A 15,265-nucleotide genomic window follows, 5' to 3' on the forward strand; every position below is an offset into this window, starting at 1 on the left:
CAATGGAGTAAAGTGTGGTGTCGTCTGCGTATGCGTCCAGCTGGGCATCATCCACCAGAACAGAGGGTGCATCATTTACGTACAGTAAAAACAGTGTCGGGCCGAGTATGCTGCCTTGGGGAACGCCCGCAGTTATGGGGTACTGGGTAGACGTATAGCCACCCACCAAGCATCGTAATGAACGTGATGACAGGTACGACGACACCCATTTGTGGAGTGTCCGAGTGATTCCTGCATTACGTGCCTTATGGAGGACACCAACATGGCATGTGAGTGGTATTGCAGGCAGTGTCGGGGAGTGTATGCAGAGGTGCAACAAGAGCTGTGTGTATCAGTAGTATGAAGATTGCCATCTGACATGAAACTATAAGTTACAACAAACCAGAAGCGTGTTACTATGTGTCTCGTATGGAGAGCTGCATGTATGTAACTAGGACCAACTAGCAGACAATGGGGAAAATGGATCTAATGAAACCTTTCCGCTAGTTACAAAGAGACATTGATACCGATCTCGTCATTTTGAGGGGCTAATAACAATGTCATTTTAAATTTTATAACTTCAGACTCTCTGCCTAGTGATTTCCAAGTCCCCAACAGGCCATTAGAATCACAAACAGGGATGGTTGCGTGTGCCAGTGGGTGCCCTGGTAGCGCCTCGTGGAACTAGGGGATGTGCTAGAGGTCGTGCTAAGGGTCATGCGCGGGGTCGCGTGTAAAGAGTTTTAAAACCATTATCTCTTATCGTAGAATGAAGTTGAAGACATCACTGCAGCTGTACTTATGGTTGATAAATATGGTGGTAAAGACACACCTGGCAATATGGCGGTAAACACACGCCTGCCCACATACGCTCTCTAGGCTGCAAAGTTCTGGCACAGAGCTCTCCTTCTCACCACCACCACCATTAGTTCGCGCCTGGCGCCTGGTCGATGCATGGCTGGCGGTATCCGGCATAGAAGGCTGGTACATCAAGTAGCGCATGGCACATAGATGATGACACAGCAACGACATAGCTCGATTGCGACGTACGTTTCGTCCCCGCTGGACTCATCAGGCAATCTTCTTCTTGGATGTCTTCATACGGAGCTGGACTTGGGAGAATGAAGTTGAAGACATCACTGCAGCTTTGCAGCCTAGAGAGCGTATGTGGGCAGGCGTGTGTTTACCGCCATATTGCCAGGTGTGTCTTTACCACCATATTTATCAACCATAAGTACAGCTGCAGTGATGTCTTCAACTCCATTCTCCCAAGTCCAGCTCCGTATGAAGACATCCAAGAAGAAGATTGCCTGATGAGTCCAGCAGGGACGAAACGTACGTCGCAATCGAGCTATGTCGTTGCTGTGTCATCATCTATGTGCCATGCGCTACTTGATGTACCAGCCTGCTATGCCGGATACCGCCAGCCATGCATCGACCAGGCGCCAGGCGCGAACTGATGGTGGTGGTGGTGAGAAGGAGAGCTCTGTGCCAGAACTTTGCAGCCTAGAGAGCGTATGTGGGCAGGCGTGTGTTTACCGCCATATTGCCAGGTGTGTCTTTACCACCATATTTATCAATCTCTTATCGTGGCGGGTGAATTTCATCTAAAAAATCCATGGTACTAGCGAGACTCGGCTGGAAGCCAAGTGTTCCGCATCCGTAGGAAGGCCATCGGCCTTCAGGATCAAAGCGCAGCTGCAGCTAGTAAACGTCGGGAGGAGAGTAGATCAGACCCACCACAAAGTGGTCGACATCTAATCCCTTGGTAAATCATCCCTTCGTTTAAAACTACTAGACTGACAGAAATATAGTGACGATGTAGGCAGAGCGCACTGAGCTACTGTAAAGTCAGAATCGTTTGCATCCGTTTTCGTTCGTGAATTACGATGGCAGACCGTTTGCACCTGCAAACGTTTGCGATTGGAGTCTATTTGATGATTGACTCAAGCCAACAGTGTCGATTTTCGCGCCCGCCTATTTTACCCTATTTCACACCCATCGCGAAAATCACGAACGTTTCATGATCACAAGAAGACAGGTTTCTGGGTTTCCAATATCTCGAAGGTCGCTTTTGAGTCCTGCTAACCTTGTATTGGAAAGTAAATTATAGTCACACTTTTCCCCTTCTCAATTCCTGAAACGAATATTGATGGTATTACTGCTCTTTGGGTCATGTGATGTTGTCTGATCACGGTGCAGTCTCGACAGGCACTGCATTCCCCTCTGCCACCCAGCAGCGCAGCTGAGCGAAGCCTCAGCATCATATCGTACATTGGCTGTGGATTGTCCATGATAGGTCTGCTTGGGACCGTAGTCGTAATCTTACGACTCAAGTAAGTCTTGCACTGATCCCTCTAGCACTGCTCCGAATGTAGTATATTGATGAAAAAATGCGACATGTTTATGACAGTTATTGTTCCACTGCAACACTGCACATAGTACCTGGTGTAGCAAGCTTCCTACATCAAGTAACAACCGAAGTTCCAAGATGAGTACCTCCAACGATCGGCACAGAAGAAAGGGGGTCTGGAAATTGGCTATAATTTTCAATGCTACGAGAATAGGCAGCATTGTACATGTACAGTGACTGGCCAAACGCAACTTGGAAGCGCCGAATGGCCAACTGGACTAAAAAGCGCTCAAAATAAAATAATCGGTGGTCTCTCTTTGGGAACAAAATCGGTCGGTTTGTCCAACAGCCGATCCAAAATCGGACGATTTCCGAAAAATCGGAGCAAATGGCAGCCCTGGGCCATTCACACAATCATGTGCTCTATATCAACTAATTTTCGCTGGTGATTTAATTTCACCGATTCCACCGCTTTGTGTCAACCCGCCAAAGTAAATTGCAGGCCAAATTTTGTCCCAGAGGCAAATAATGCTTTTAAAATTCAGCCACGGCTGCATGTGAGACCAACAAATACGGATCAACTTCTTTTTTGAAAACCCCAATAGGCCAACGTTTAATGACAGCCAACATTTTTAGTTTCGAGATCGGCCAAAGTTTCTAACCGGCTAAAATTTGTCGATTCACTACAATTCCTCAGTCTTTCAAAGGTAAAAGAGACACACAAATTGGCCTGCCCGCCTGGGAGGGTGTGGAGGGTGCACAGTGATCAGGAATGTGGAGAGGAGTGAAGGAGGAGGAGCCTCAACGAACTCCAATTGGAGTTTTACGAATCTCCTCGTAACATTCATGATCATTGTGCACCCTTTATAGTCAGCCTCTTGTTTTTCAATAGACCAATCCCGAAAAGATTGTCCGGGTTCGTGAAAGGGGGCACGCGTGCAAGCCAGCAAGTGTGAAGTGCATCGTTTTGTATTCAGTTTGTGTGTGTCAGCTCATGGCGGAGGAGAGAGAGACTTTTGATCGCCGAGCTGAAGCTAGAGGATTTGATGGAGTCCTGCCAGCAGCTAGTCAAAGGACCTTCGGTACCTTAGGCAGACCCTGACGGAGTTTGGAGGCTAGATAGATCTCGGTGAGGAGAGAAACATTCGCTTGGCGATCGACTCTCCGTAAAAAATGCAAGCTACATAGCGCCGACATACTGCAACAGCTACGATTTCAGCTTACTTCTCGATCTGCTGCTTCACAAAGTTCAACTATTTACAAGTCCTGACTGTTGTAGTCTGAAGCTGGAGTCTCATCGCCCACCTACAGGTAGCTTTTGGAGCTGATGGATTTCCCGACTTGGACTCCTTCCGCAAACTCTCGCAACATTACTACAGTGTATGCTGTGTTTCCACACGCTCGATCGTGTTGACATGTCACCTATACTGTACATGTACCGGGTCGCGGAGGAGCTTGACGACCTCTGCTGACTCCAGGTTTCCGAAATACTGCCGTCGTCTTCGTTGATGTCGCTGGTGACGTTCTCCCCTTGCAGGATGTGCACATAGTTGTCGCCCCGGGGGTAAAGACTATGTTGTCTTTCGAAATAGTTCTTCATCACGCTCGCGCGAATGATGTTTCTCATCATGAACTCGTTCCGACGGTGTAACACGGCGATGGTCTTTGGCGGGGCACTGGCTTGGCGAAAACGATATCTTCTTGTGCAATATAACATTGATCGGCTGCAGATGAGTACAGTCACTTCATGGTTGATTCTTTAGGAGGGCAGCTGCCAGGAAAGAGGCAAGATTCATCGAAAACGAAGCGCTCGCAACAAACAATAGCACTTGAAATATCTCGTAAGATTTAGGGCCTATCGCTTTGAGCCACAGCGCTCACAGCCTTGCCTACTTCATCAAAGTGAGCTCTACATGTTCGTTGATCTCTTCACACTACACAGAAGAGCGAAACAAGGATTATGTCTTAGCATTTCCACTCCAACAGCAGACCATTACCAGTGTGAGAGAGAAAACTACAAAGAGCTTTGCTTTCTGTCGCATCGTCTCTCTTGCATGCAACTAACGAGAAAACCGTGTACTTACCCTCGCAGTCACACGTGAACTATCAAACACGTCCTGTGCCGCATGCTGATCAGGTAGTGCCATGTATGTGTTGTACAGTGTACTATCAGTTGACATGCCCCCTTTCGAACCCAGACAATCTTTTCGGGATTGGTCTATTGTAACATAATCTGTGCGGAATATACTTGTTTCACTTTTGGAATATTTGTGGCGTGCTTGTATTGTTAGCAGGATGAATTCGCTAGAGTGAAGCCATCATACCTTTAAAACAATCTTTGCAATCTACACAATCAGGGTTATGAAGCTGAAACCTGGATTATGTTTTCTTTTCTCTTGTGGTTCATGTTGTGTTCTTGTGTTCTTTCATCCAACGCAGGAAACTTCGCTCCCGCAGCCACCAAAAGCTGATGTTTGGACTCTGCATCACTCTCTTCCTCGCACTGTTGCTGTTTGTGTCGGCAGTAGCACCGGCCGCGTGGAGCAAGGGCTTGTGTCAGGCTGTGGCTTTGGTTCTCCATGCACTCCTGCTGATGGCGTTCATGTGGATGTCAGCAGATGCAACTCTAATTTACACCCAGCTGGTGATTGTCTTCGGCGGACAAGCTGCAACTCTGCTCCGCAACCTATTGATTCTGATTTTCTGTAAGGTCAAGAACTGTCTGGCACGCTGTGCGTATGGCATGCCATTGCAGAAGTAGACAGGTTAACATGAGTATCGCAGATCTCTATGAACTCGATGCTTTCATGTGATTTGTTTTACGGCTGACAACTTTTATCATTTTACAACCGGAATTGGCCAGGGGTGCTTGGCCAAGGGGTGCATAAAGGAGAGGTTGTGTCGATGAATAGACTGGATCTGAAGTGAGTCTTGTCAATGCCACAGAGGAATCTGGTTTGTTTGGGCATGGATGGCTGATACCATTATCTAAGGCTATTATAGAGAGAGGGGGGGGGGATAAGCGGAAATTTTTAATGGTTCGTCTTCTACGTATTATACGTCGTTGAAAATGTGCATCCATTGAAGTTGATATGAAGCTGCCAACTTAGCACAGATTTTCCACTTGTTTCCCTATGTGTAGCTGTACCGGTGTTAGTGGTGCTGGTGACAGCTGCATCTACACACATGACGGCGTATGGTAACGAAAACTTGTGAGTTTTGATTTGTAGAAATATGACTGTTCTTGTGTCCTGTTTTCTGGATATGTGCATGCTGGATGATGTCACAGACTTCTGCATGAGACCAAGTCAATAGTACCCAAGAAGGGAAAGAAGGTCTTCTGCAAAATCGATTATTCCCAAATTGAATTCTTCTTTTCCTGCCTGTATCTCCTTCCAAATATCACCCCCGCCCCCCTTTCACTTCAAAAAAATTGTGCAACAGCTAAAAACATCTGCTTAAAAATGCATTGCCCTTGTTCCCTTTCATTCAACTGGCTTACCTAGTTCCTTTCAGTAATTACACACTCAATCGGTTTTTATGAGTCAATATCAATAATGACCAAATATCACTGGACATGGCCAACTTTCCAGTTTCCCTCCATTTGTCCCTAGGTGGACCTCATTCACCCACTGTGAAAGTTTTTGTCCAGAAACGCTGCGTTCCTTAGATATGGCTAAAAAACAAACGAAAATCGGCAAGTTATCGCTCTCGAGCAACATCAGCAAGGACTGCAACAGTAGCGCAAGATGGCCCTGACTCATTTTGCACATTTTCTCTTTTTCCCAACTCCAATGTTCATTGTATATACACAATTAGGAGATCCCCCCACCCCCCATAGGCGTCAGCCTTTGGGTAATCCTGAAATAAAGATAATTATATTACTATTAGATGGTTCTGGAGTACTGGGCAGCTAGTGCACGTGAGTTTCACATGTGCGTCCATGTCTTGTCGTACAAGTAGAAAATTACGACATGGCAGTTTTGTACTCGAGGATTTCAGGTTTGCATTCCAGCTGGAAAATGAAGAATCTAAAAAGGAGGCTCTCTTTGGGGCACAGCCGTGCCCCCCCCCCCCCCCCCCGGTACCTAAAAAATGCACTATGTCACCACACATGAATCGAAAGTAGGTGGGCTCACAGCAACCTGAGTGAAATTTTGATTTTTTTGATGGGAGGGTGGCACACGCATGTGAAACTCGTCTCTGGACTAAGGCTGTGTTTACATGAGGCGTTTCAACCCGGGTTGAGCTCGACCCGGCTCAGATTACAACCCGCCATGCACACAAAATGAATGGCGCGTTTATATGACGCATTGCGCTTGACCCGGGTTGAAATTTCGCCATCGGGGGGGGGGGGGGAGGAGGGTTGAAATCAACCCTGTCAAGAAAATCGTACAAACGTACGTCTGTGCGTATCTCGCGCCAGGTTTGAACAGCACTGCACATGCAAATCGCACGCGAACAGATTCACGTGACCATACAGGACTCTAGAAGTGGACTTTTGGTGGCATATCAGTATTTGACCCGGGTCAACTGTCTTCATGTTAACGCTCACCTATTTCGTCTATCGTACAGACTTTCAACCCGAGCTGAACTCGAGCCGGGTTGAAATTTCTAATGTAAACACAGCCTAAACCATCATTGTGGGCGAACATGGCCCACCCTAGGATAAAAGGAGTCAACTTTGAAAAAAATCCGAAATTTTGCCATATCCAGTGATATTAGGTGGTTACAGCCATTGATTCTTAAAAGGCAGTATCTGGCTCCGGTATAGAAGTGTGCTCATCCTTTTGTACTATATAGCTTAGGAGTGTGGTCACCGAACTCTACAAATATTTGCTATTGTGGCATTACTGTGCTGGTGAAAGACAGATTATATAACCCACTGTTTAAGCAGCAAGTTGCATGTGCTGTTGCCATCTTGCTCTCTTCGTCCTGTACAGCTGCTGGATATCGAATGACGCAGCATTCTACGGTGCTTTCATAGCTCCGATGGCACTAACACTCGCCTACAATGGTGTCATTCTCTTCGCAGTAATCAGATCGCTGAAGAAACGCTCGCAAAACGTGAAGACAGCTCGCCGAAAGCAGGAGACATCCGGAAAGCTCTACCTGCTTCGCATCACCGTGTCTCTATCCTTGATGCTAGGTCTTACTTGGGTGGTTGGAGTGCTGACTGTGGTCGTTGATCATATCTCTGTGCAGTATATCTTCGCCATCCTGAACACACTGCAGGGTTTGTTTATCTTTGTGCACACAGTTCGCTCCAAAGATGTGCAAAAGGAATGGAGCGAGAGCGTGTCGAGAAAGTCGGGACGCGACGGCAGCACGATGTTCTCCGGCTCGTTCAGATTCCAAGGCACACTGCAGCGCATTGCAGATTTCGGAGACAGCACCCTTGGCAAGGTTCGCAGCGGATACCGCTCCGGTTTTGGCAGGCAGGAATCCCAGTACGGGAGTGGAGCACCGACGCTAGGCACTACGTCGTTCAAAGGCTCCACACTAGAGTCGTGCACCATGCAGGAAAGCTCAGCAGACACCAGCGCTGTCATTCCGAATCCACTTCTGGACCACTCCATGTCGTTTATGGCCGATGACACACCTGCGGCTGTCTGCACACCCTTGGAGTCGAATCCTGTACCACAGACTGAGGACTTAGCCACCACATCTTTCTCATTTACCGGAAATCAGAAAAAGGATGAGGTTGATGATGAAAAGACCAAACTAGCGGAGGAGTGAATCTTCGTCCTGGGTACAGAGTTGTGATCCTGGAATGATAATGCTGCATTGTTTTTTGCGTCTCCCCTGATTTAATTGTAGTCGAATGGCCGACTTAAGGCACATTGTTATGAGTCACGTGATTCCCAATATCAGTTGGGTTATTAATTTCATGCCTTTGCTTGATTCAGGTCATATATTGCTACACCAATTTCATTATTATGATATGTGAACACGTTTTGCATTGGGGTAGCGGCGATGACTTCCACATTATGAGAAGCAACGCTGCAGCCCGTGAACTCCTGTTCCATATTATGTGATGGAGTAGACCATACAGCTGCAGAACTGTTCAAAATACCACCCTTGTGGTCTTCCATGACCATAGAATCAGTGCCTCTGAGTACCTTTGCCAGCTTCAGACCTGTATGATTGTGTGTCGCTGTGTTTTCATTTTTTATCAATCTATATATTCTAGTGTTTGCTTCTTTGATGCCATATTTTTTATAGCACCTGACCCCAACAGGAATTAAATTTTATTTAGTTTTTACAGTCATGCATGCTACCAGCCAGTGCATTCGAAGCACATTTCTAATTCATTTAACATCTTTCTTGCCTACACCCATTCTTCATTCATTATACCTGATTGGGGAATTGTGTGTTGTATCGATGCAGTCGCACCAACCTCTTCTTGACATTGGACATGAGTGTAGTACAGTTGCGCTCACTGAAATCCGAGCAGAAGTGCAAAGCTGGCGTCCTACACCAGTTCCGATTACATCATTGTATGTGTACATGTGTAGGCCCAGCCGCATTCGTTCAACTTCCAGGGCGTCCAGGGCCGTAAAAGTTGAGGGCGCCAGGATTGCACGTTTGGTCGGATTTCATTGGGCGCAACTGTAGTTCACCTTCCGGATTAGAGTGTTTTCATCACTGGTCCAGTAATCGCCTGGGGGACAGTACACGTTCGTAACGAACTTCTGAATTTCACTGCACAAAACACGCGAGCATGCATGTACAGTGGATAGGTACTTTGGTTGGCAATGCCAACGCTAAGTGGACTAAAGGAGACCAGGAAATTAGTTCTGGCTGCACATGAGCACCGTTGAACTGAGTGGCTGACTACAACGTCCGGTTAAGAATTTGACCACTTTGGGCATCTTTCCATAGGAATGGTGTTGTTAGATGGAAGCGATCCGCTTTTGAAAATAACGAACAATACCATGCCATTCTCTACAACAGTACAGGCGTTAGTGCAGGCTATACCTGGAGCTCACTCACTCGTGAAACTTCACAGCAAGACAGTTTGTTAAAAGTGAGAATGTCGAGCCTGTAGGAAATATAACCAGCCTATGAAGTTCGTTAGTTGCGGAGCTACACTGTACTAGTCGGGTGCTTACATGCGTGCCTGGGTGTTGGCTAGTTTATACGCAATTCAGACTACCGCCAAAATCACGTCTGAACTTGAACTTCCATAGTGATGCAGTCGTGTTTCAAATATGTATGCAGAATCGCTGGTCAAACACGTCGATCTGCGTCGTTGAAACGTGGCCACTGTTGGCCGTAGTCTGACTCGCCTATTAGGACAACTGCTCGCATGAAGACCATGTTTTCGTCTAGGGTACTACTGCTATTCTGCTAGTTAGCGCGCTACTGGTGTCAGGCAATGAGTGTCTGTTCAGGGTCATCATACTACATTCTTTGCAGCAGAAACACATGGTTCCTGCTGCCACCATCACGTCTGAACTTGAATTTCCATGGTGTTGCAGTTGTGTTTCAAGTATTTATGCAGAATCGCGGATCAAACACGTCGATCTGCGTCGTAGATAAGTGGCCACAGTTGGCCGTAGTCTGACTCGCCTGTTAGGACCACTGCTCGCATGAATACCATGTTTTCGTCTAGGGTACTACTGCTATTCTGCTAGTTAGCGCGCTACTGGTGTCAGGCAATGAGTGTCTGTTCAGGGACAGGGGCATCATGCAACATGTACATTCTTTGCAGCAGAAACACATGGTTCCTGCTGGGTGTCACCTCGGTGCTTGCCATGCGTAAGACGGTTTAAAAATCTCAGAACCTCAGCTTAGACATTTTGACTCGTTGACATGATATTCTTATCCCTTTCTTGACATTTTCTCACAACATAACACACGTACTTCGAAGTACTTTAAAAGGTAGGTACGCATGATGTTGAGTTTGTTATTCGGTTGCATCAGTGGTCGTGGATTAAAAAAACGTCATTAGAGGTCGTGGATTATATAAAAAACGACATTAATTTTATTGAGTATTCAGTACTTGCATAGTTCTCCCAAATTATTTGTTAGGACCCTCTCATTAGCCGCTGCACAAAGGAGGCTGGCTGCCGGTAGGTCAAGTGATAGTACTGTTAGTTCTGAGAACAAAGCGTGTTAACTAAAATCGTCGTTCATTTGCCTGTTTGACTGAACTCTTAGCGATCTTGTCCCTCTGGCATTGAGCGTAGCCATGGAATAATTAGGGATCTCTTACTCCATCAGCGGAATGATCACCTAAGTGTGGAATAGGTGACGTCGTCTTGGACATTGCGGCAAACAAATATAAGGGATGGTTTCCTGTATAGGAGTTCCTTGGCACAGAACAATGCTGGAATCGTTGACGACGGGCTCCCGTTCCGACTAGAGTTCCAAAATGTACTGCACGGAATCAGCATGACGGTACTTGAAGAGCGATGTTGATACTTTACGAGAAGCATGTAGTTCAGGAGTAGCGTCTGAGACACCGACACTCCCGATCTGACACAGTGAATGCAAATGTACGAGTCTGAGTATCAGCGGAATAGAGACAGACTGATAGAGGTAGACAAGCATTACGAGAAGAAATGGAACATAGGGTGTTTCAGAGAGCCTGAGCAGCCATTCATTGTTAGAATAATAACAACCATTCAATGCGGTGAACCCCTCGATAGGCGATTTGCCTTTGGGTCATCCTGATTAAGTTATTAGATGTCCTCGGACACGTCCTGGATACATTTACTTTGGAGAGAAGCAAAACTGGCGACAAGCGGTCTTGTCCAAAGCAGTAGGGTGCTTGCCATTTTCAAAATTCCAGGCTTGGCGAAATTGCCTTTCCCTAATATTGGCTTGCGAAGCAGACGCCACGTCAGCATTGGACCCAAGCGTCCCGCCTCAGACGGAATTGCGAAGATCACATATTTACGAAACTGACATCAGTATAGTGGACTCTTTGGTTGCCGAAATATCGCTTGGCCTAATTGGCCAGTATGTGGCTTCCTAGACTAAGATATCAACAGAAGGCAAAGCTGAGCTAGCGTTGGCTTTTCCCAGAACCAGGCAATGCCGTGTTATTGTGCAGGCTAACAACGATAAGTCAATAGCCTGTCTCAGTATAAGGCTGCTCCAGCGAACAATCTCTCCTCATTTCCTGGTTCATTAGTTGCCAGAGAATTGGCATATATTCTTGAAGTCGTACGGGAAGCCAGGAACTACAGATCATCGTAGTTCGGGACAGGGAAGGCAGGAGCTCAACGCCAGGGATGGCAGCCATGTTACACGCCCTCCTGACTCTCCTAAATGCGCTCCTTGCAATATCACTATCCACTGCAGGTAGGTAAAGTTTGGAGAGTGTGAGAGAGAGAGAGTCATAGCGGAGAGAAAGAGAGAGAAAGAAGGGAGAAGAAAAAGAGAGAGATAGAAAGAAAGAGAAATGGTGCAGACAGGCAGGAGGATATATTTGAAAAAAAAGAGACTTCTTTTAGTATGTGAAAAGAATTCGGGTGGACACACCCATTAACATAGCCCTGCACATCTCATCCGAACCAGTTCCGACGTTTCGGCACATGGCCATCGTCACGTCATAACAATGAATACCGTGGAAGAAGTGCCAAAACGTTGTAAAAATAACGGAACTGGTTCGGATGTGATGTGCAGAGCTATGGGAATGGGTGTGTCCACCCGAATTATTTTCACAGATGAAGCTGCAGGAAGCATCAGCCCCTCTTCAAAATTCTTTTAGTATGATATTTTAAACTTGATTTGGCTTAGCCTCTATGTTTCGACCCAGTACAGTTCCATTCCACTGAAACGGTTGGTGATAATTTGGCCGAGGATTAACACCGATCACTGCGCAGTATTCATTTGAAGCGGATTTAGATCACGTTGTGTGGTGTATGGTCGACAATATATTTAAATTACAACCTGTCACAGTGTACATTGAATGGACGGACCACGGTGAAGTTGTTTCAACATTAAATCTGATTTTTCGTGGACACGGAGTCGCCGGAACACGTGTCTGGATTGGCTGTATATGTACCCAGCAGAACAATCGTTAAACAATTGCTACGACATTGTGAGCAATGCATGCGACGTCCAATGGGCACACCAGTGCTGCATCCCATTCCAGATGAAAGTGTCAAGAGGGTGGATGACACTGAACTGTGTCCACGATTTTCGAACACTGACAAAATCAAATGGTTTGTCCGGAAGTAAGATGACACCAAAACAGCAATCTGGTAGGTCGCCAAGAAATATTTTATGGACCGGCATCGCGAATCTGCGCCAACTGCTCAAGGCCATACCTAGCTTCTAGATGTGGAAAGCAGGTTACTCCTAATTTGACATACAGTGCATTGCATGTTGATAAAAAGGAAAAAAAGAAATAATTGTCATGGTTTGCGTCAGAATTAGTGAAGTCGATTACGACTTTCTTGCCTCCATATGCAGGCAGTGGTGGCGGTGAAGGATCGCAATTAGCTGGTTAGTATAGAAAGTATTTTCTTCTACGTCCAGGAGCTCCACTGGTGGGATGGGGGGGGGGGGGGGTAGACCGAAGCCTTGAGGGATTTCCAAATGCTTCATGAGGACAAGAACGTATGCAAGGGAGTAAGAGGGGGGGGGGGGACAAGAAGTGGCCAAACGTCAAGAAACAGCACAGAAAGTTAAGCATTATGAATATAATACGTTTGAGTATTGTTGACAGTCGATGTTCTCTTCAGAAGGTTTCCTTTTGCCAATTCCTCAACCTAGGACTGGTTAGTATAATTATTGCGAATTAGCGATGATGGCACAAGAGCATTGAAGTTTACCGTCTCACGTCACTTGATGCCGTAGCCAGCTGCCAAATGCGCGCGCTGCTTACTAGCCACTTTGGGCCCAATGCATGATGCATGGGAGCTGCACCAGGCGAGGAAAGTCGAATATCAACAACTCTGCCCGTGCTGGACAACTCTGTAATGGTATACGCGCTCTCAGAATAATAGCCAAAGCAATTCTCCAGGTTGCTGGTCCTGAGGTTCGCGAACCCAGTGGTTTGTGCCCAGCTATGAGCCGGTCTAGATCGTCGGTTGGAGCCGGGCGTGCACGAGATGCAGACAATATTTTCCCGCCCTGATACGGAGGGCATTTTGATGGCCGATACATCAAATGCTTTACACAGATTGAATCGTCAAGTTTGCTTGCTCAATGTTCCCCGTTGTACCCACCTTGGCCACAGTCCTGATCAATACCTACCGTGAACCGGCCATCGATGGGGAGTGTATTCTGTCGTAGGAGGGCCCTACACAAGGTGATCCCCTCGCGATGCAAATGCACGCTCTGGATCTGCTGCCCCTTATTTGGCAAGCTGCTTGGGCTGACACAGTTCAATCGTGGTTGGCTGACTATTTTCCCGGGGCTGGCCGTCTACGCCGTTTGGGACGGTGGTGTCGCGTTCTTAGACTGTAATCACAATAGGTAGAAAACTGCGTAAATGCAACTTTTTTTTGCTTATGTCGTCAAAGAAACTCGTGCGAAACGCAAACCGTGCTGCGTTTCTTTTCAGCAAACCTGGTGACCCTGTAGAAAGCAACTTTTCGCCTTTTCCTTGCATTTCGCTTTGTTCTTCATACGGGTAGATGTTGTTTTGTTGAGGCTTACACTGTGTCCACGGTTTCCTTGTCAGTTTCATTTGTTTGTAGTAGTATTTGAGATTTCATCTGCCAGGGCTTTTCTTTCTGTGTAATCTCCGGACACTCCTTTTGCTTGCTGTTGTTAGTTCCGAGATGCCGCGCAACTACATTGTACTTCGCTGATGATCACGAACTGAGAAATTCATGCAGCTTGGGGCAGCGTATCAGAAGACGAAGCAGGGCCCAATTACAGCCTGTAGCTGACCATCCGAGAGAAGGAGATGTCCGAGGCCTTGAACGTGTATGTCAAGGCTCTCGCGACTCTTTTTCAAACCACTCCATGTAGTACATACATTTTCACAGCGCGATACTTTCTGGGACCCAGAAACGTGGACATAACGCAAGGATTCCTCGGCGGACCCTCGTGCTGAATAGCATGGTGGATGCAAAATTGCGTTATCGAAAAACTGAATGCAACCGTGCACTTGATTTTGTACGTAGTGTGGTTGCGGCTTAGAACTTACTGAACGAAGTCGTGTCTTGACTGGTTGGTAACCAACAAACCCCGACATGTCCTCTCACTCGATCATGCAGCACCTCTTGGCACATCTGATCATCTGCAGGTTGTTTGTACGCTCAACTATGCATCGTGCCCGACACCACAAGCGACTGCTAAATAGTCCCTCCATCCCCAGGCTCAGTACAGGCATAAACAAGTGCCTACCCGTGTCTGGCAGGTTGTGAATGAAGACTTGTCTAGGTCGGACTGGTCATTACTTCATCGGCATTCTGATGTTGATGATGTCAATGTCCTGTTTGATGCTTTACTACAGTCAGCATTCCATCGTCATCTATTGCCTTACAAAGTTATTCCGCGGACAAGAGACTACATTAGGCCTCATCCTACTATGCGGGATGCATCCCGACCCTGGATAACTCCAGACCTCAAGTGCGCTGTGAACCTGAAGCGAGATTTGAATAGCATTTTATAGGAAGTATCCAACCAGTGAAAACTTCATTGCTTTTAAGCGCAAGCGTAACGAAGTGAAATGTTTGTCGCGTACCATTCATCGTCAGTATGTAAAATTGGTTTATGCCACCCTGTCTTCCCATGATCGCCCTAGTCTCCATCAATTTCTCCGCCATCTCCGTAAGAATTGTAGTCGGGAGCTGATCTGATCAATGACAGCTGCAGACGGCACGGTAGCAACAGATCCCGCAGACAAAGCAGACATATTGAACACGCAGTTTACGTCGTTTGGACTTCCTGACGACCCTACGTGGCCTATACCACCACTCACCCCTCCACCCTCAATACCTGGGTCCCTCCTATCACTGT

General features: G+C 46.8%; 2 protein-coding genes across 2 annotated transcripts in view; both read left to right on the forward strand.

Moving 5' to 3' along the window:
* The window catches only part of LOC135829046 (uncharacterized), a 93,246-nt gene extending 84,502 nt beyond the window's left edge, over positions 1-8,744 (forward strand). Inside the window, exons 19-22 of the mRNA XM_065341452.1 lie at positions 2,182-2,315; positions 4,772-5,037; positions 5,475-5,544; positions 7,276-8,744. Coding sequence (XP_065197524.1) covers positions 2,182-2,315; positions 4,772-5,037; positions 5,475-5,544; positions 7,276-8,071 — 1,266 coding nt within the window. The 3' untranslated portion in view covers positions 8,072-8,744. The remainder of the gene's footprint in view (positions 1-2,181; positions 2,316-4,771; positions 5,038-5,474; positions 5,545-7,275) is intronic.
* A 2,714-nt stretch (positions 8,745-11,458) lies between these two features.
* The window catches only part of LOC135829047 (uncharacterized), a 33,905-nt gene continuing 30,098 nt past the window's right edge, over positions 11,459-15,265 (forward strand). The window contains exon 1 of the mRNA XM_065341453.1: positions 11,459-11,647. Coding sequence (XP_065197525.1) covers positions 11,578-11,647 — 70 coding nt within the window. The 5' untranslated portion in view covers positions 11,459-11,577. The remainder of the gene's footprint in view (positions 11,648-15,265) is intronic.

The sequence above is a fragment of the Sycon ciliatum genome, chromosome 13 (genome assembly GCF_964019385.1).
Source record: "Sycon ciliatum chromosome 13, ocSycCili1.1, whole genome shotgun sequence".
Classification (NCBI taxonomy): Eukaryota; Metazoa; Porifera; class Calcarea; order Leucosolenida; family Sycettidae; genus Sycon; species Sycon ciliatum.